This window comes from Mustela nivalis (assembly GCF_964662115.1).
Source record: "Mustela nivalis genome assembly, chromosome: 12".
Taxonomy (NCBI): domain Eukaryota; kingdom Metazoa; phylum Chordata; class Mammalia; order Carnivora; family Mustelidae; genus Mustela; species Mustela nivalis.
Window position 1 is genome coordinate 78,493,179 of NC_139031.1, and position 23,179 is coordinate 78,516,357.

Below are 23,179 nucleotides of genomic sequence, written 5' to 3' on the forward strand. Positions count from 1 at the left end.
TTTTAAAAATTGTAATAGTTGAGAGTCTGAGTGTTGAGAATGAGTGAGAAAAATGAAGTGGTACTATTTTCTCCCTTTCATGAAGCAATAGTGTTTGTGTGGAACTCCAGGCCTGTGCAATGAAGAGAATACTGACATCTGACATCTGACTAATTATTTCAATAATGTGGGCAATGTCAGTTGTGTATGCTGAATTCTAAATTGTTGTAACTATCCTAAATCTAAAACTTAGAACTCTATTTATAAACATGCATGCATTCTGGGATTCTAGAAATTTAATAGCGCTAACTTACCATTTGTAAGAACTCTGGCAATTTACATTAACATGCTTATTCTCAATAGGGACCTAAGAGAAAATTATTGCCGAAATCCAGATGGGGCTGAGTCACCCTGGTGTTTTACCACTGATCCAAACATCCGAGTTGGCTACTGCTCCCAAATTCCAAAATGTGATGTGTCAAGTGGACAAGGTAATAGCTGACATTTTGCAGGGTGGGCACGATTAAATTCAGGGGAAATGCCTCAAGAGAGAGACCTACTTCTTGTTGCACTAGTTTTGCTAGTTCTCAAACAAAATCACCAAGTCTGAAGTTGCATTTCTTTTATACATTCTTTTGCTCAACACTCACTTATTTATTTGAGCTTATACTAGTGTCAGGCTCTGTTTTAGACACTGGGGATATACTAGTAAACACAACAAAATTCTCTGACTCCCGTGGAACTCCAGAAACTCCAGCAAACAGAAAACAGGAACAAAACAAGCAAAATAGAAGTGGGAATGAGTTAGTTTGCGGTGAGTGCCAGAGAGAAAAATGTCCCAGGGTTAGAGGACAGGGTGTTATTTCATATTTTAATGGTATGGGAAGATCTGACATACCAAGGGAACACTTAAGGAGGACCTGGAAGAAGCAGTATGTGCCATGTGCATATAACTTGTAAACAGCATTTGAGGTAGAGGAAACTTGCAGATGCAAAAGGCATGAGGCGGGACAGTGCTTGAAAGGTAAAGAGATAGCAAGCGCATCACTGCCCTTACAGAGCAAGGGGTAGGTAGAGTCACATCACTGTTGCTGGTACAGAGCAAGGGGTAGAGTCACAGGGGATGTGGTTAGAGAAGGGTTGGACTAAAATCGCATACTCCTTAGAGGAATTGGAAGGATTTACTTTTTTATTCTGAAAGAGAAGGAACTCTATTGTATGGTTCCGAAAAGATAAATTAGATGATCTGTTTGGTTTAAGTTTTAACAGGATGACTCTGAGTGTATTATGGAAAATAGCCATAATTTTTGAACTTTTGACAACTTCTCCCAAACAGGAGAATTCATTGTGTGAGTGTTTCAGTATTTCAGGAAAGAGAGGAGAGTGATGTGGACGTGGGGGTCAGCAGCGGAGATGATGTATAGCAGTGGGGTTTGGGATAAATCACCATTGTACTGGGAAACATAGATGCCATTGAAGATCATCGTTTCAGGGAGCAGCAGTAGAGAAAAGTAGATTGAGATAGGTTTAAAAAAGAAATCATTTGTCAAAGGTTAATGATGATGTTGGAATCTGGGCATTTATTAGTATATAATGAATTGAGGGTTATGATTTTTAAATAATCATATTCTTGGCCATAAATTTAATTATGATGATCATGGTTAGTCATAAATCATCCTAAAAAGCCCAAGCCAAATTTAAAGCTCCATTTCATAGATTTATTATTCTATACATACTTCTTCCATACTTTAACTTTTTCTGCAGTGCCATTTTTCATGAGCAGCTGTTAAAAGTTGTAGAGGGAAGAGAGTTTGAGTCCCTCTTCAGTTAATTTCACTGTTCTTTGGCAGATTTTAAAGGTTGGTTAGAAAAAAAGTTGAAACCAATGTTTATTTTTTTTTAAGATTTTACTTATTTATTTTACAGAGATCACAATCAGGCAGAGAGGCAGGCAGAGAGAGAGGAAGGGAAGCAGGCTCCCTGCTGAGCAGAGAGCCCGATGCGGGGCTTGATCCCAGGACCCTGAGATCATGACCTGAGCCAAAGGCAGAGGCTTTAACTCACCGAGCCACCCAGGTGCCCTGAAACCAATGTTTAAAGGAGGTTTAGTACCACCTGGATCTTCTTTGTCCCTGTCTTATTCATTTAAACATGAGTTGATAATTTGAGATAGAGGCAAATTAGATCAATTGTTTAATAAGATTCTTACATATATTAAGATGCTTTTATGTACATAAATATCACTTACCAAAGAATCAGGTAATAGAATATGAGAATTTTAGATTGTACAAGTTAAGCCAATGCTATTGCTTATCTAGTAAATTTAGAAATTAATAGATGAAGAAATTAATTTTATGAAATTTGGATAACTTGCCTAAATTCTCAAATTAGCACAGCTGGGATTAAATACAACCTTCCTTAAAATGAGCTTTCTATTACTTTTGACAATATATTATATTTTTTAAACAATGTATTATACCTGATACATGCAACAATGTGCTAGGTTTTGTGGGGCAACTAAAAAATGAAGACATCCACTTAAGAGACACTGTTAGCTAATCCAACATAAAGCTATCAGATTTTAATGGTGATGCCATTGTGTGATACTGCCAAGCTAATGGTATGCATTGTTAAATATGTGATATGTATGCACACGTGCACATACACACACGTGAACAAGGAAGGATGTTGCTCTTATCCTTTTCCATATAAACACTTAGACTGATGAGTTAGAAATGTTTTTCCTAAATCTTGCAACATCTGAATTAGCATATATATGAATAGTCTTCCAACTGAATATCAAATAACTATTAAAAATGAAAACTGAAATTACAGACTTTCTTTAAAAAAGCTTTTAAAACACAATTTATCAAATAATATCATAAATACTTAGGGTAGTAAATGGAATGCAATTCATAGCTTTAAATAGTTATATCAATATCATTAATAATAAGAAAGTGAATGAAATTTCAAACTTTGAGTTGGGGAAAAAAAGTAAATTAAAAGCAGTATAAAAAGGAAAACCAAGATAAAGCAGATATTAGTAAGGTCTGTAACTAATAATGGTAAAATTAATGAATAAAGCAAAATGATGGTTCTTTGAAAAAAATTAACAAAATAGATAATCACCAGCTAGTTGACTCAAGAAAAAAAGAAAGGACAAAAACTTAAAATAATAATTATCAAAGGGGAAATAACCATTGAAACAAGAAAATTAGAAGACATAAAAGACTATTTTGTATAACCTCATGTAAGAAACTTTGAAAATAAAAATGAAATAAATAATTTACTAGGAAAACTAAAATTATTTTAATTAAATTGTCACTGGATCAATTAAATTAGTCAAAGAATTAGACCTATTCTTACAGAAGAAATATGGAAATTTATTAATGTAATCGTTCCATCAAAAAATACTCTCCCTAAGTTGGGGGAAATTGGAAGGGGAGGTGAACCATAAGAGACTATGGACTCTGAAAAACAATCTGAGGGTTTTGAAGGCGGGGTACCAGGGTACCAGGTGGTGGGTATTATAGAGGGCATGGATTGCGTGGCGCACTGGGTGTGGTACAAAAACAATGAATACTGTTATGCTGAAAATAAATTTTAAAATATTAAAAAAAATATGCTCCCTAGATGCATTCACAGACCAGTTAATCTCAATGCTACATATACTGATATGTAGCTCAAAAATACAGTAAAACTTCCATCAGTAGTGATGACATTACAATATTAGTACCTGAACATGACTAAGGTAACATAGGAAAAAAGTAAACTTATCTCATTTGTGAATATAAAAATTTTAAATGAAATTTGAGTAAATAGTCTGATAAAGCAACTTAAAATATAATACATAATGATTGAACAGAGTTTAGTCTAAGAAAAAAATGATTCCGTTTTAGAAACCCATTAACACAATTCATCTTAGATCTAAGAAAAATGATCATATAATAAATGTCAATAAATTTTGAAATTCCTGTAACAAAATTCACTCCTTTCTCATAAAAGTACCCAAATAAGCATTTCTGGAAAACACACACTATACACACATATCTATCTATCTATCTATCTATCTATCATCTATCTATATCTATCTATCTATCTATCTATCATCTATCCAGATTTATATCTCTCTATATATAAACAGAGAGACAGAGACTGCCTTAAAAATATATTCACATTATAATATATACACATATAGACACATAGACATGCCCACATACACAAAAGCATTTATCCTTTATAGTTGATGGGGAAACATTATAGACATTCTTAGGAAGTTAAAAAGGAAAGCTAGAATGTATACAGTCTTTACTCATTAACATTGTAAAATATAAGTTAACATAGGTTAACATGTTTCTCTTTAATACTGTATTAAATAAGAATATTTAAGATATTCCATATAAATAAGAAAGCATATAAATATTCCATCTAAATAAGAAAGCATATTTATTGGCAAAAAAGCCATATAAATAAGAAGATATTCCATATAAATAAGAAATTCCATATAAATAAGAAAGCATGTTTACTGGTAAAAAAGCCAAAGTTATTTATTTATGCAAATGTGTAATAGTAATATACTTTGAAAACTGAAGTCAAGTAATAAAAAATTCACTAAGAAAGCATTCATATATGAATTTGAAGATTTAGTTAAGGGGAAAATTATATAATAGCAACAAAACTAAAAGTAGATATAAATTTAGAAAGCATGTGCAAAATCTATATAATAAAATCTTAAAATTACCACTGAAAGCCCCAAAATTGTACTTTAATGTGACAAAGCATCCCTTGTTCTTGATATGAGAAATCAACATCATAAATACATCAATTCTACCTAAGCTAATATTAATTAATTAATTAATTAATTTTTAGAGAGAGAGTGCTAGCAGGGTAATGTAGAGGGATAGTGAGAGAGAGAGAATCTTAAGCAGGCTCTATGCTCTCAGCATGGAGCTGACCTGGACCTTGATCTCAGATCCTTAGATCATGACCTGAGCCAAAATCAGGAGACAGATGCTCAACAGACTGAGCCACCCAGGCACCCATACCTAAACTAATTTGCAAATGTAATGTGATAATAAATAGATCCATAAGTCTTCTGATACCAAACAAACTGATTCTGTAGTTCTCTTGGAAGAATAAACATTGTAAGTATACTATGGAAAATCTTGAAAAGTAAGGGTGATTACAGGTAATTAACCTTATCAGATATTAAAACATTTTATAAACAGCTTGTTAAGTAAGACTTTAGTTCTAGTGCAATGAATAAATTGACAACTGGAAAAAACAGAGAGGGCAGAAACAGACCCCTTCCAAAGATTTGTTATATTAAAAATGTGGCACTATGTAACATCAGATGAAAAATGAACTTTTCTTAAAGTATAATAATGGATAAAATTATAAAAGATAAAATTAAATCCATGCCTTATAGTATACCTCTAAATAAACTCCAAATGTATAAGATATCTGAATGTACAAAAGGAAACCATAGAGATACTAGAAGTAAACCTGGAAGAATCCCTTTTTGACTTAATATGGTGAAAAGGATTTTAATTAACGTTCAAAGTCTAGAGGCAGTAAAAGAAAAAATAAAAACAAAAGCAATAAACTACATTAAAAGCTTACCAAGACAAATGCTTGTGCACACTCATACACCATATATATATATAATATATATTATATATATATAAAATATTACATAATATTATATATATTTATTAATTCATTCATTTATCTTTATTTATTTTTTTAGAGAGAAAAAAAACATGACAGAGAGCAGGAGCAAGATGGGAGTTGGTGGGGATCAGAGAGAGAAGGAGACAGAGAATCTTAAGCATGTTCCATGCCCACTGCAGAGCCCAACACTGGGCTTGATCTCATGACCCTGAAATCATGACCTTAGCCAAAATCGAGTGAGATGCTTAACCAACTGAGCCATCCAGGGACCTCCAAAACCCATATCTAAATAAAAAGACAAATGACAAATTTGGAAATAAGTGTTGGAATGTATATTATAGATAAAGAGAAAAATTTTTTTTAAAGATTTTGTTCATTTATTTGACAGAGATCACAAGTAGGCAGAGAGGGAGGCAGAGAGAGGGTGAGAAGCAGGCTCCCTGCTGAGCAGAGAGCCTAATGCGGGTCTCGAACCCAGGACTTGAGATCATGACCTGAGCCAAAGGCAGAGGCTTTAACACACTAAGCCACCCAGGCACCCCAAGAAAATATTTTTAATATATAAAAATTCTGGAAACTAAAATATTAAGGACCAAAAAACTTAAGCAATGAACAAAATACGTTAAGATTTCTAAAAAAAAAAAAAAAAGTATATATAAATTCCCTTCAAACACATGGAAATTATGTTTAAATTCACATATAACAAAAGCACCCTTGGCATCTATTTCTTATCTATCTTCTGCTTACTTTTCAACTGTAAAACAAAGAAAGTTCCCTTGGAGACACTGATGATTCCAGGAGGCCTGGGACAAGAAAAGATCAAGATGAGGCTGGAATATCTTTAACTAGCAAGTAATGAAGTGCTAAAAGAAACCTCATGTCTTTCTCTTAAAAATCTATAGCCCATATCTAATCATGAGGTAAATATCAGACAAACCCAACCAATGGACATTAAACAAAGCAAAACAAAACAAAAACCCCAAAAAACAAACTTGCCTGGTGCATGGAAGGCTCAGTTGGTTAAACACCCCTCTCTTGATTTTGGCTCAGGTCATGATTTCAAGGTCATGGGATAGTGGGATCAAGCTCCATGTCAGGCTTTGTGCCCTTTAGGGGAGTCTGCTTGAGATTCTTTTTCTCCTGCTGCCCCTGTCTCCTTAAATAAATAAATCTTTTTTTAAATGTTCAAAAAAAATACTTGATCAATTTTCCTCAAAACTGACAAGGTCATCAAATAAGCAAGTCTAAAAACTGCAACATTTAGAAAAGTCTTAGCAAACATGACAACTAAATATAATGTAAAATGTGGAATCCTAGAATACAAAAAAGGATATTAGGTTAACAACTAAAGATATTTCTGAGACCATGAAGGCTAAACTATTGTCTTCGGTTAATAATGCATCAGTATGGCTCTATAGTTACAAAAAATCTATCATTTTAATGTCATTAAATATTAAAAGTAGGGAAAACTGTGTGGTATATGAGAACTCTCTGTACCAACTTATAACTTTCCTATAAATTAAATCTAGTCTAAAATAAAAAGTTTACTAAGAAGGAAAAAAATATATATATTATAGCTTTTATTGACATAAAAGGGCATAGAGGACATCAGGGCATGGAGAAGGAAAGGAAAAAGTGAATTGGGGGAAATTGGAGGGGGAGATGAACCATGAGAGACTGTGGACTTTGAGAAACAAACAGGGGTTTAGAAGGGAGGGAGATGGGGAGATAGGTGAGATGGTGGTGGGTATTGTGGAGGGCATGGATTGCACGGAGCACTGGGTGTGGTACATAATAAATCTTGGAACACCGAAAAAATAAAATAAAAAAAAAAAAAGAAAACAAAAGTGCAGTGATAGTGAAGAGTATCTCTTCCTCCAATATAGAAAAAATATATGCAAAAAACCCCAAAATGTATAAAAAATAGTACAAGTATATTGCATTGCACAATTATGGTTTTTTTTAATAACATGTAATGTATTATTTGCTCCAAATAATACATTATTGGGGCTGTGAATTATTGGGTCTGTGAATCATCAGGCTCACATTACTTTCTTAAGTAAGAATTTATCTAACAGCTAAATATTTAAACTTTCCTAATATCAGAAAACAAAAACAAAAACAAAAACAAAACACCATCAGAAGAAAATGTTTTCATTATAATAGTCTGCTTATGTATGAGCAATGAATTTTATAAGTTTATGCTTTCTGAAAGCAATTTTATTGTGTGCTGGAATGACTGCTATGTTTTGTGTATCAAATCTTATCCTATTTGTGTTTTTATATTTAAGACTAATTCCTTACAGTGCTATTATGAAATATCTATGGATTTGAAAACATTACTGTTGAATATACTTATTATATTTCTTTTGCACTATGTTAATTGATTCTTGAGCAAATTATTAAATTATTTAAAATTTTTGTTAAGACTTGTACTTATTTATTATGATTATAAAGCATATTTAAAGGCAATGATGATAGACTATGGTTTACCAAGTTATTTTTCTTAAGATTTTAGTTATTTATTTGAGAGAGAGCAAGCAGGAGCAGGGGTGGGGCAGCAGGAGAAGAAGGTAGCTTGACGTGGGGCTCAGTCCTAGGAACCCAGGATCATGGCCTGAGCCAAAGGTAGATGTGTAACCAACAGAGCCACCCAGGAGTCCGGTTTACCAAGTTTAAAAAAGAAATACTCTTGATGTATATTTGTAGATAACATTTTATGGCCAAATCTACAGTCCTCAGTCATATAAAAATCAGGAATGTTTAATAGGTAGTCACTTTTTAAATATATGTTATTAATTTAAAATTTGGAACAGTGTTTCTTTTTAAATATAGAACTGCAACTCAATATGTTTGGAAGAACTTGACTTCTTTTTCATGTTATTTTAAAATGAGGAATATGGACGCTTCTTTCAATGTTTAATAAAACATAAATTACTCATTAAAAAATATTGAAGAAACCACATGGGACACAGTAAAAGGCACAGAAGTCTGTTTAAAGTGGCTTCCATCAGCTAACTTTGGAATAACTTTGAGCATCAGAATGAGCAACAGGAATAGATTATTTCTCATGCCAAGTACAAAGAGGCCATAAGAGTCTCTATGCATAGTCCCACTTCTACTGCAGGCACTACTATTAGTAGTAGTAGCAGCAGTGGCTCCAGCAGCACCAGTGGTAGTTATAGAATATTTATATGGAAGGAGTAGAAGAGAAGGAAAAACTGTTATTTGCAGAAAAATGACAATAAAGAGATGTAGAAAGTTGGAAAACAACTATTTTTTAAAATTTTTTATAAACATATAATATATTTTTATCCCCAGGGGTACAGGTCTGTGAATCGCCAGGTTTACACACTTCACAGCACTCACCAAAGCACATACCTTCCCCAATGTCCATAACCCCACCCCCCTTCTCCCAACCCCTCTCCCCCCAGCAACCCTCAGTTTGTTTTGTGAGATTAAGAGTCACTTATGGTTTGTCTCCCTCCTAATGCCATCTTGTTTGAAAACAACTATTTTTTTTAAGATTTTATTTATTTATTTGACAGACAGAGATCACAAGTAGGCAGAGAGGCAGGCAGAGAGAGAGAGGAGGAAGCAGGCGCTCCACTGAGCAGAGAGCCCAATTCTGTGCTCTATCCCAGGACCCTGAAATCATGACCTGAGCCAAAGACAGAGGCTTAACCCACTGAGCCACCCAGATGCCCAAAAAACAACTATTTTAAAAACAGCCTAGTAGTGACTGATGCATGCAAAAGTAATCACAGTATGCCTAAGCCATTTTATGAAAATTTCTTTGTAAGTAAGATACTTACTCAGTCTCAGAGGTCCCAACAATTTTCCTTTACATCCTTTAACCAAGTTATCAAACTCACCACCAACAATGGAACAAACTAATATCAGATGTCAAGAGATAAAATGCTCTAAAAAGGACAATATATCTTCTATGCCCCAATCCTGTCCTTAACTTGATTTTTATCATGAAAGAATAATCAGACAAAATAGATTAAAGAGCACTTGCAAAACAGCTGGCTTGGGTGACTCAGAATGTTAATTTCATGAAAGACAAAAACCCAAACACAATAAATGTGACGAGTATATGAGTGTTCATTGTATCATTCTTGTGACTTTTCTGTGGAGAAAATTTTTCCAAAGAAAATGTTGGGAAATATATATGTCATTCTAAAAATTCCCATTTCTTTAGTATCCGTAAGGGCCACTCGTTAATTTTTTTCTTTGATTATTTTTAAAATCTGTAATGAAATCCATAAACCCTTATTTAAGGAAGAAGAAATTTGGCTGAAAATAAAGACAGTTTAATCTGAAATATTTGAGTATCTTTGATTTGCACGGAGTGTGTTGTCAACTTTTATGTTGACTTTCATGAATTTGCATGCTTGTAATAAATGTTTTTGTTCTATACTTCCTTGTATTCACTAGTCCTTTTCATATATTTTATGTTTAGATTGTTATCGTGGGAATGGCAAAAATTACATGGGCAATTTATCCAAAACCCGATCTGGACTAACATGTTCGATGTGGGAGAAGAACATGGAAGACTTACACAGGTGTGTAAATATCTTTCTTTCAATACATAATATGTAGTGATGATAGCAGATAATGTATTCAGATGTGCACGTTGCCGTTTCTTTCATTTCTCTTATACATTATAGTAAGCTAATAAAAACATTAGATTTGTTTTTCTGTGCAACTCAACTTAGTGTATTCCCTTCATGTAACAACCTTTTTTCTTTATAAAGATTTATTTATTTATGGGAGAGAGAGAGAATGAGATAGAAAGCAGGAAGACGAGAGGGGCAGAAGGAGAGAGAGAATCCTAAAGAAAACTCCCCATGGGAGCCTGACCTGGAGATCATGATCTGAGTTGACATCAAGAGTTAGCCACTTAACTAACTGACCCACCCAGGTGCCCCAAACTTTTAAATAAGCAGTTCAATCTAGAACATTTTTATTGAATGTTTACGATGTGTTCTGTGGTAGATGCCCATGGGAGACATTAATAAAAATTGGACATACAGATTCTGGACACTAGTCCTTTATCTGATTTGTCGTTTGCAAATATCTTCTCCCATTCTGTCAGTTGTCTTTTGATTTGGTTAACTGTTTCCTTTGCTGTGCAGACCTGTACCCCTGGGGATAAAAATATATGTTTATAAAAAATAAAAAATTTAAAAAAAACACAATTGGACATACATTTTGGCTTCACCGTCAAGGATGATATGGTCATGTTGAAACAACTGTATAATTTGATAAGACAGTGCATAATTAAGTGGCAAATCTAGTATTTCAGATAGTACATTATATGATTGTGTTCTCATAATTATTAACATCAGTTCATGAAAAATTAGTAAGTGACCATCTTCATGGACATATATACCTTAAATATCCACTTAACTATTAAAAACTTAATAGAAACAGATTTCCTGGTATAGCTTTATTTTGACATATTAAATTTTTCTACAACTAAAGAAAGGTATTATATGTAATTGAAAAAAATTATATATTTCAGAGAATTAGAAATTTTGACATTGGACATATTCAGAGAAAAAATATGTATGCTATTCCACCCTAGCAATAGTGCTAGTGTGTTGGAAATTACTAAAGAAGTTTGAGACATACTTGTGACAAAAAACTGAATTTTTCCAAAATCCCAGAATAGATTATGCAGTAGAATAGAAGGAAAAAAGTTAGTATCATATGATCAAGCACTTATGCCATGGTTGCTATATGTGAGTTATTATCTTATTTGGCCATCACAATCCTACGTAGAAGATATTTCTGTATGTGTGAAAAAGAATTAAAGGGCTCTGAGAGGTTCAGTTATTTTGCTTCTAGTCTTATTTTAATTTTAACTTGATTCTCTTCCAAAATGTATTTACTAGTGGATGATACAGTTTCGATTAATTTACTTTATAAACGGTGATAGTTCTAAAGCAGTGCTCTCCAACATAAATACAGATTTCACATATGTAAGTTGCATGTGCACTTTTGTTTTCTAATAGCTACATTTAAAGGAGTACAACTGAATAGGCAAGACTTTTTAGCTAATATTTCTTATTAATTAAATGTCTCTAAAAGCATTTTCATTTCAATATGTATTCAATATGAAAATTGTTAATGAGTTTTTTACGTTTTCATATTAAGTCTTTAAGATCTAGTATGCATAATTATAAATAGTACTGTAACTGTTAATAAGAATGTAATTCTATAATAATTCCATTTTAATTATTAAATAGAAATAAAAATCACAAAACTTTTCATCATTTTATCTATGGTAATTTTGTAGCTCTATTTCATAATCCTGAGTAGAGAATATGCTTCCAAACTGCAAGAACAACACCAAAATAAGTCTAAAACAAAATAACCAAATTAGACTGCCTCTCTATTTGGGCTAGCCACATACCAATGCTTCAGTAGCCACATGTGGCTAGTAGCTACTGTTTTGGGACACTGCAGCTCTAAGAGTTCAAAGATAATGCAGAATTCTAACCTCATGGATCTCACACTCCAGAATGCCAGCCAACAGCAAATGTCCATACCATATTATAAAAATCATGAAAAATAGCATATTTTATGCCATGAGAGTGCAAAGAAGTGTCTAGACTTAGATGGTCAGGAAGGCTTCCTAGAGAAAGAGAAAGTAATTAGAACATATATGTTAAGTAGAAGTTTGTCAAGGGAAGTGTAGAAGGAGCATACATAAGGCAGAAAGAGTAGCTTGCCCCAAAGCCCAAAGATTGAATCGTTTGAAAATCAGAAATAATTTTGGTAAGGTTGAAAAAAAAAAAAAGGTATGTTATAGATGAAGAGAAAATATTTTTAATATACAAAAATTCTGGAAACTAAAAAGTTAAGGACCAAAAAACTTAAGTAATGAACAAAACATGTTGGGATAAAAAAAAAATGTATATATAAATTCCCTTCAAACACATGGAAATTGTGCTTAAATTCACATATAATGAAAGCATCCTTGGCACCTATTTCTTTCTTTCTTTCTTTCTCTCTTTCTCTTTCTTTCTTTTTCTTTCTTTCCTTTCTTTCTTTCTTTCTTTCTTTCTTTCTTTCTTTCTTTCTTTCTTTCTTTCTTTCTTCTTTCTTTCCTTTCTTTCTTTCTTTCTTTCTTTCAAGATTTTTGACAGACAGAGATCATAAGCAGGCAGAGAAACAGGCAGAGAGAGAGAGAGAGGAGGAAGCAGGCTCCCCACTGAGCAGAGAGCCCGATGCGGGGCTCGATCCCTAGAACCCTGGGAACATGACCTGAACTGAAGGCAGAGGCTTTAACCCACTGAGTCACCCAGGCACCCCATCACCTATTTCTTATCTTCTGCTTATTTTTCATCACTAAAACAAATTTGTCATTTGTCATTTGTCTTTTTATTTAAATATGTGTTTTGGAGGCACCTGGGTGGCTCAGTTGGTTAAGCATCTCTCTTGATTTTGGCTAAGGTCATGATTTCAGGGTCCTGAGATCAAGCCAGTGTTAGGCTCTGCACTGGGCATGGAACATGCTTAAGATTCTCTGTCTCCCTCTCCCTCTGCTCCTCACCAACCCCCATCTTTTTTTTTTTTTTTTTTTTGAAAAAAAAAAGAAAAGAAAAGAAAGATAGTATAATTTGGTTAATGTCCACAGAAAAGGAACTCTGCAGTAGCAAGACAATATACAGCCTTGTAAGCTGTGTTAAGAACTTTGGATTTTATCTTAAGCATTAAGATCATTACAGGATTTTAAATGAAAATTAGCATGAAGAAGATTGAATGTGAATTTCAACACTGCTATTTGGTGGCTCTAGCTCTTATAAATTTGTGAGAAACAATTATACTGACTCTGCCTTCAGAAATCTCTGAAGATTTGGACATTAGAAACTTGATATTTTTATGGCAGAAGAATTTACACCTCAAAAATTAGCAAGGACAGCAAATAAAGATTTCTTAAACATCTCAGAGTCCCCTTTTAAACATTATCAACATATAAATGGAAATACATAACATATTTATTTAGGGAACTCATAGTTATAACTCATAGTTATAATTCATGGAATGTGGGTTGGACATTCAGAAATTGTTGAAAGTCATTTGAAAACAATTTGCAGTAAATTGAGGAATGGTTAAGACTCATGGTACCATTTTGGCTTAAGAATAAACTGCAATTGGGTAAGCACATTATACAGAATGGTGGTTTGAACACTGATTCTGGAAAGAGCCATTTGTTAAAACCTCTGCTCCACTTCATATAAGCCATGTGATTTCAGAAAAATTGTTTTCTGTGGATTTCTATTTCATCAAATATAAATTAGCATAATCATAGAGCCAGTCCCATTAGGTTGGTCTATGGTTATATATGTAAATCACATAAAATATAATCTAGCACATAGTAAGTACTATTTGTGTTTGCTGTTATTATTCGTCTAGGAAATGAACCTGAGTTTGGAAAGATAGTCCAACTTTACCTGACTAAGCTCTTTCTAGTTTTTAAATGATCCATTAGTGACATTCAAGCACAGTCATAATTAATAATTCAAAACAATTCAGTTACTTGTGTAGTTTTCATGACTTGGTCAGGATGGCCATTTGGAATTTGACTTTATTAATCTTATCAAAATAAATACTGATACTTTATGACTGTGCATGTGCTAATAAAATAAGAGTATTTTTGCTTTCCTTTTGTAATAAACTTATTTAAGATGTAAAGTAAGAAACTGTTACTCGGTTAACTGTCAAAAACTCATATATTGTAACTATATAATCACTGAGAGTTTAGATTTTAATTATTTAATTAGCACACTATTATTAATTTTTAGTGTATCTTTCTGTCCTGTCATGATTTTGCTAGTAATGCTTTTTGTGTTTCTGAAACATGAAAAATGATTTTGCAATAGCTTGCATTTTCTATGTATTTTATGACTTTGATCTTCTTTGTCATCTGCTCTTTCTCTGGCAGTGCTTCTCCATTTCTATGCATAAGGATGTTGGTTTTCACCTTGCCACTATACTTATTAAATAGAAGCAAAATCACAAAATATTTCATCATTTTATCTATCAAAATTTTGTAGCCTTATTTCATAATTCTGAGTAGAGAATATGCTTCCAAGCTGGAAGAACAACAAAATAAGTCTAAAACAATATAACCAAAATTCACACCAAATAGAAGTTTGTGTTGTATCTATCATGAAAGTTATGTGCTAGGATTTTATCTTCTTGGTGACAGTTTGTTTCTGTTGGACGCAGTGAGCATCTTGTGATGTTTAGAGTGTGTTGTTTATGCAGGCATATCTTCTGGGAACCAGATGCTAGTAAGCTGAATAAAAATTACTGTCGGAATCCTGATGATGATGCCCATGGTCCCTGGTGTTACACAGGAAATCCTCTCATTCCTTGGGATTATTGTCCTATTTCTCGTTGTGAGTATTTTTAATGACCTTCTTCAGGTGAAATGTTTTAAATACTCTGAATCTCCTTTAAATTGATACCTCATTCAGAGGAGGAAATATAGGAGGGCTGGAATCAATCCTAAAGTGCGGATGCATTCCAGACAACAATAACAACAACACACACACACACACGCATGCATGCATGTGCACCCCTTTCTTCATCTCTCCTATAGACAAGGAGACATTCTGCTGACCTTTTAAAAAAGATTTTCCTCCTCAGAAGATCCCCATTTGAAATCCAGAAGCAATAAATAGCCATCATTTTAATATGACTGCACCAGAAAAAAGACCCCCCTCCCAATACTAACTGTTCAAGCTATAGCAGAGCTCTAACAAAGCCCCCGCCCAGTAACAGACCCATCAACAGACCTGAGATACTGTTGTTTTCACTTTCTTCTCAGTGCATTAGCCAAAGACCAAAGAGCCTAGAATATCCCATCCACATCTCTGAGTCAAAGATGATTTCTTTTGAAGATGATTTTTTAAAAGACTATCAGTGTGTAAAGTGAAAGATATGTAAAATATATATGTCTGATATACCTCATTTAAAGAGCTCCTATATATTGATAAGAAAAAATGAGATAATTTAGGAGAAAAATGAAGAAAATAAATCTTCAAGAATAAGTATAATTAATAAACAAATAAAATACATTAAAGCTTAATAGTAAGAAAAAGTGAAATTTTAGTAGCATAAGGTCATTTTCACCAATCGGGTTGGCAAATAAGAAAATAATAGTTAATGCCCAATATTAGTGAAGTTCTGGATAGTCAGAATCTTCAATACTGTGCTACTTTGTGAATTGAAAAGCTTGTCTGAAAGTCAATTTTGAGAAATGTCTCGGGATTTTTCAACATAGGCACTACTGATATTTTGTACTGCAGGAATCTTTGGTGTAGGAAGCTGTCCTATGCACTATAAAATATTTGGTGGTGTCCCTGGCCTCTACCCACTAGGTGTCAATAAAACCACCCCTTCCTCCAGTCATGAGAACCAAAAACTATCTTCAGACATTGCCAAGAGTCCCCCTGGGGAACAAAGTCATCCCCAATAAGTACCACTGAATAATATATATTGAGATGGAAATATATCCTCTGTATGATATTGAGTGGAAAAGGCTTATTATAAAGCTGTGTCAGTAGCGAAAGATCGTTTTACTAGATTACATATCTCATAGCTCTGTGTTTATAACAAAAATACTTTTTAAAAATATTTTATTTATTTATTTGACAGAGAGAGATCAAGAGAGGGAACACAGGCAGGGGGTGTGGGAGAGAGAGAAGCAGGCTCCTTGCAAGCAGGGAGTCTGATGTGGAGCTCAATCCCAGGACCCTGGCATCATGACCTGAGTCGAAGGCAGATGCTTAACGACTGAATCACCCAGGTGCCCCTATAACACACATCTTTAAACACTATGTTAAACTGTCTAAAAAGGACATATTTGCATAAGTTCAATAGGAGTCCTACTTAGGAATGTTTCTCTTTGTGGATGGGGAGAATGAGTGAAATAGGTGATGGGGATTAAGGAGTACACTTTTATTTTGATGAGCACCGAGTAATGAATACAAGTGTTGAATCACCATATTGTATACCTGAACTAGTATAGTAACACTGTATGTTAACTATACTGGGATTAAAATTTTAAAAACTAAATAAATAAATAAAATTAAAAGTGTTTATTAATAAAATTAAAAGAATGTTTTTCATGTGAGAAAAGCTAGTAGCGAGTACCTTGACAATAGGAACAGAAGTACCGATTTTAAAAAGATTAGATTGAAGAAATGGTGTTTGCTTTAAAACATGAAATACAAACACATAATTTTAAAAAGATTAGATTGAAGAAATGGTGTTTGCTTTAAAACATGAAATACAAACACATAATTTATGGCAAATTAAAGAGATAATTTCTCACCTTAACTGGAAACAGTAGTCATGTTTCATGAAATTTTAGCATAAAAAGGCATATTTCTTAAATATGACCTTCATCTAGTATGTCTATAATTAAGACTTAGAACTTCCCAACCTATTTTGAAGAAATAAGTTATTTATATAATGGTAAATAAACATGTAAATAAAGGTGTTTACCTTATAGGTTTGGAAAGAAATAGCGTATCATACTATTATATTTTATACCATCAGCTGTAATCATAGCCTTTCAAATTAATTCATGTGTTCCTAATTTTCTATTTTTTTAGTATTAGGGTTTGCATAGGTTCTGAAAATGTTCTTCTTTAAAAGGTATCTTTCTAGTTTTAACACTACAAAGCAAAGCTACTACCTCTCTGGGACATGTATCTTTTTAATGATTAAATTATTGTTTTTTATAAATATTAGCTTTACCTGATGGTACCTTTTCGCGAATTGTGAATCTTAATCTATGATTAAGAATAATGGAGGCTAATAAAATATCCAATGGTTTAGAAAGAAGGAAAAAATGTCAGTCTTCTAAGACAGTTCTATTGCATGTAGACACAGAGAAAAATGCTCTTGTAGAATTGAACTGTGATTTGGTTTATAAATCTGACAAAGGACTCTAATAATTTAAATGTTTTCAAAACATACTTTCAACTAACATTTTAAAACTAAAAGTTAGTAATGTGCTTTTGGAAGACTTCAGAGTGTTACTAGCATATGATTAAATGTTATTGCAGATAACTCATTTTTATTTCAATATATTCTGAACATAATTTCAATAAATATTTTTATACTGTCATTTTTCTAAATAATATTTATAGCCAGGATTTATTTACACATTCCTGCTGGTGAAAGGCTAATCAGATTTATCTTTAGAAGATTTGAGTTCTTATTTATTTAACTGTAGAGGCTGTATAAATCATTTTCACACTATACATTTGTATTATAAAACATATAAAAATTTTTATTTCTTTTTAAAAAATGCTTACAGAGTATTACTTAGCATACATTTTAAAGATGATCAGATATGGAAAAATAAAATTACAGAAATGTCTATATATTAATCTCTAACATACACACTTTGTAGATCTTGGAATAATACTCAGTATTAAATACTGTATAGTGTAGTGTAGTGGTTAAGAGCTTCAACTCCAACTTCCTGGTTAAGAATTTCAGTTCTCTCACTGTAATTGCCTTGGACAACTTAACTTTCATTTCAGTTTGCATTATTATTCATTTATTAATAATTTTAAATTGAGTGGCTATTGTGTACAAACCCCATATTAGAACATGCTAAATATACAGCAATAGAAAAATATTTTTTTTCCTTTGGTTAGTTCTCAGTGTAAAGACATTTATGTATCTATAATAATTTAACAAATATATATTCACATTAAAATATGTAATGAAAATGGGAACATAGATACCTGCTTGGAGAAATTTGTGATGTCCATAATGTTCTGAATTTGGTTGAAACTTTCAGAATACATTAAAGAAAGTTTTTTTTAGTAAGAACTCATATTTGGTTCTGAGGCCATATAAACACCCATACACACACACACACACACACACACACACACACACACACAATTTACCTATACTTCTACAGGTAAGTTTTATTATTGACATGTTTCCCTTCAAATTTAAATTGAATTAATACTGCAGATTTGTATCATATATATATGATATATACATGAAAAATACATATATGATATATAAATTTCAGATTTTAGTACTGTGGTGGGGCAAAAAGAAGTAAGAATAGTATTTGATGGTAAAATGGCAAAGTCCTAGAGAGCAGTTTCCCAAAGTTTGGCTAAAAGTGTGCAAAAGAAGAACCTAAAAAGTTTTTAAAAACTCATAATCTAGCCACCAATTCAGAATCTCTAGAAATCTGGTTTCAAGTGATATTTCAGCTTATTCTAAAGTATAAGAAATATTGGTTTAAAGGAAAAATATGTAAGTATAAAATAACTATAAATTATCAAATTCCCAAATATACAATATCTATACATTTTTAAAATTTAAATACTGTAGTAAATTATAATAATGAAATATTTTGTTGACCTATTAACTTGATGTTTAGAAATAGAAAACTTGATATACAATTAAGGAGAAGTCTAGTCTTCTTCATCATAATACCAGAAGGAATAAACATCTAGTTTTTAATATTAGAGTTTAAAGTAATTGATTTGAATGGAAAAACCAATATCCTTGATGTTTTAATGACCATAGTTGGCCTCAATCCTAATTTGTAGTATGAGCTAAAACACTGACCTCTGCTGACTCTAAGACAAAACCCTCCCCCAGGCTGCACTAAAGGGAAAGGGAAATGATGAAATTTATATGTTTTCCTTTACACTTACTCATTTAAAATATCTAGATCTGGAAGATGAACATAAATAAAAGCTCTTTAGCATGTATTAATTCTCATGAGATTCCCCATAAATAACAATCAAATTTGCATGTATTACAAATGAATCCATATGCCATTATTGTTTTGTTGCTGGTTTATTTGAGCTCAGGGCATTTCCAGGGATTAACAACCAGCTGGGTCTAAACAGTGCCTGACTAAACTCTATGCCATCAATTCTGAACAGACAGACATTAAACTACAGGAAATGTCCTATGCCTCATTCATTATTACATAAGTATTTTCTAATCCTAGCATCTTCCAAGCTTTTCTCTTTGCAGTCATTAAACCCCAGTAGAGAGGTTATGAAAAAGTAGTAAGTTATGAGGTTTTAGTTCTCTTTTTTCATACATTTTTATTACAGTATAGAAAAAACAATCTTTTAAATATTCTAATGAAACATAATTATATTTTGTTATCCCTCTTTTTCCATTAGTGACATTGATTTCTACCTTCTAGAATTCTTGAAGAGTTCTCTGAAACATGATGTTTCAATTATCTTCAACCATATTAAAAAATAAAAGTAATTTTCAGAAAAAATAAAAAGTGCCCAAATTACAGTAAATCTGTATGAATGGCCCAAGCAAACATTTTCATTTCAATATATTAGTTTTGGTTCTATATAACAGAAATATGTATGTTTATGTATATGTATGTCTCTATATAAAAGAAACATATATGTGTATAAATTTATTTTTACAGGTGAAGGTGATACCACACCTACAATAGTCAATTTGGACCGTAAGTAATCTTTTAAAATTATAGTTTATTTGACTCTCTACGTGTCAGAAATGATGTCATAATTTTCTTCATGGAAAAATTTCACTATATTAACTTCTATCATAAAAATAAATTAATCTATTTGTTTTTATTAATTTTTCTATGTACATGTGTAAAAGAGGTTACAAAGGCAACTACATACTGAATATCAAAATTCAATTCTCAGAAAATATAAGATGTTATATTTAACTTTGAAAAGAGCATTTCTCTTGTTTGTCATTTTGGACAAAATGTATGTAATGCATTTTCACCATCCTTTAAATTAAATCAGGATGCTAAAGTTAGGAAGAATAAAATCAGAAGATCGGAAAATTATGCAGGGTGTCTATCCTACTTTATCTTTAAGGCTCTTTAAATGATCCACTAGGTAAAAAGATGATACAAACTGAGAAGTTCAGTGAATCCTCAATTTAAGAAAATCTTTGGAGCTGCTTGTTTTTGATTTTCACATACTTCTTGAGCTGAAGGAAGATACTCAAGTGTTTTGACTTAAGAGACCACCTCCGTGTTCCAGGCTGAAGAAACAAATGGAAATTTTAGACCATACACAGGAATAGAAAGGATAAGGCAAGGAATATGGAGAAGGGTCAGGAAAAAGTTGACTCCAAAGAATTTGGTATTGTGTCATTTCGATATAATGATCTGGACATAACAATTATGTCATCTGGACATAATTTCAGTAAATACAATGTTGGTAAGCTGTTTCAAAATGGCTCTACATTCTTAACATAAAAATTCAGGAGTAACAAAAAAACAAATAGTTTTTTATTGAGGCTATTGATTTCCACTGACATTTAGAAATAACTGTTGTGAATGCAATTGTTTCATTTCATATTGAGATTTGTGAAAGAAATACAATTAGTGTTAGTCTTGAAGAGCCTGTACTGAGTGCTTGGTGAGCAAAATTATTGTCACTGTGGAAATACCTAGAGTTGATTCATTTTTCTATGTTGCTTGTCTCCTTAGATAAGCATAGAAAACATTTTAGGCCTGCTTTGACACTCCAGTCTTAATACCTTCTTTCCCCCCAAATGTACTGATAAAATTACAGTAGTTACATTTCTTTAATTACCATTGCTTTTAAGAAACTGAGAGGCATTGAATATTTCAAAATGTTTTATTAAAATGTTATTTATCTTTGGTCCTCTTTTTAGATCCTGTAATATCTTGTGCCAAAACAAAACAATTACGAGTTGTAAATGGAATTCCAACGCGAACTAATGTAGGATGGATGGTTAGTTTGAAATACAGGTAATTATTAATAGACACAAATCGTATGTTTGGATTATTTCCAACAGGATAGTTGTAAGCACCCATTTGAGTGGGACATAAGAAGAGACTGACCGTATTCTGCTTGTTGAACATCCCTGGATTTTACAATATGTGCCTTCAGAGATAATGCCTTTTTAAATGTTCATGAGGCCCCATATGTGATAACACTATCTCTGATTGCAAGTGATGCTTCATAGTGTTTGAGAAAACACAACTACACAGAGAAACTATTTATACCTTGAAATCACTGTAATAGTGATTACATGTGTATTCACATGTAATTATTTTCCTAATCTAGGATATTATGACTTGACTTTCTAACACACCCATGCATAATCATACCAGAAATTTTACATTTGCTTTTAATTTCTATTTTTTCGTTGTAATTCAAATGAAAATAACAATAATTTTAAGTTCTAGAATATTTTATCATTTTTTTAAAAATGGCATGCTATACTGATAGTATGGTATATCAAACTATATTGATAGTTGACTACTATGCTATTATACTGTTCAGTAAGGATAAAAAAATTCTCATTGTCTATGTCTCAATGCTCTTGAGAATCAAAGATATGTTCTCAGTAATATCACTTTGCATAATATATTCTTATACAAAAATTAAGATTAGTAATTACATTTGAAGAATTAAATATTGACAATAGGAGTTAAGTTAAAATCTGATCTTAAAAATTCCTATATACTACATATATTATGCCATATGGTAACCAGAATGTTAAAGTATCTTTGTATATGTCTCTACTAGAAACTCATCATACAACTTAACCCCAGATACACCTGAATTCAAACCACATTATCCCTTGTTTTAAAGATACCTCATGTTTTCCCCTCTAAGCCTTTAAGCCCTTGTTCCCACTAACTGTTGTAGCTTTCTTTCTCCATATTTGTGCCTGCAAAATCCTTCTCATTCTTCAGATACTAACTCAAATATCTCCTCTATTTGGTGACCTTTTTTGTTCCTTTACTTCTAACTTCCTAGAGTAGAGGAAGAAAGTACATCTTTTGCTACAATTAAACTCCACAGTGACCTTTAGAATAAAGACAACTTGAATCCAAAGTTCTTTTATGAAGAAGCCAATTCTTAAGAAGCACGGAGTTTATATCCTTTTATATAAACATACATAAGACTTTAGACACCAGGTAGAAGATGGTCTAAACTTCTTTTAATATATCCTTCTTGCAAGGAGAAACCCATCAAATTTTACAAATATTTATGTCGATAATTATAGTGTAGCTGTCCTAGGTGTGTAGTACTGAAACAGAATTGTGAAACTCACCAGAATATTACAGCCAATTATGAAATATAAAGATTTAATGAAAGCTGCCAACTTTGGGGGAAGAGTGTTTCATTTTATTTGTGAAATAAAATGTTCCAGGAATCCATATATCTGAATGAATAAGTGATTCTTTGCAAATCTCATGACTCCAGGCAAAAAAAAAAGGGCATATACTTCTAAATTTTTTATTACCCACGGGAGAATGTATAAGAATACTCCTTTGGAAGTCTCCATCCTTTGAGGAGCAGGTGAAACTCTTTTACATCAGATTAGAGTAGTATAAACTTTTAGATAAGTATATTTTTCTTTTAGATCCAAGTCCTCAGTAAAAACAGCTGGTTAGTTATTCTTCCAAAACACTTACTGAGAGGAACAGAAATTAAAACTCGATATATAATCTCATCCT

The 23,179-nt window shown here is 32.3% G+C and overlaps 1 protein-coding gene across 6 annotated transcripts in view; it reads left to right on the plus strand.

Annotated features, from left to right (window-relative positions):
- HGF (hepatocyte growth factor) overlaps positions 1-23,179 on the plus strand; it is a 99,813-nt gene that overhangs the window by 44,072 nt on the left and 32,562 nt on the right. For all 6 annotated transcript variants that reach the window (XM_082692516.1, XM_082692512.1, XM_082692514.1 and 3 more), the window contains 5 exons: positions 343-470; positions 10,118-10,220; positions 14,938-15,071; positions 20,129-20,167; positions 21,361-21,457. In XM_082692516.1, coding sequence (XP_082548642.1) covers positions 343-470; positions 10,118-10,220; positions 14,938-15,071; positions 20,129-20,167; positions 21,361-21,457 — 501 coding nt within the window. The remainder of the gene's footprint in view (positions 1-342; positions 471-10,117; positions 10,221-14,937; positions 15,072-20,128; positions 20,168-21,360; positions 21,458-23,179) is intronic.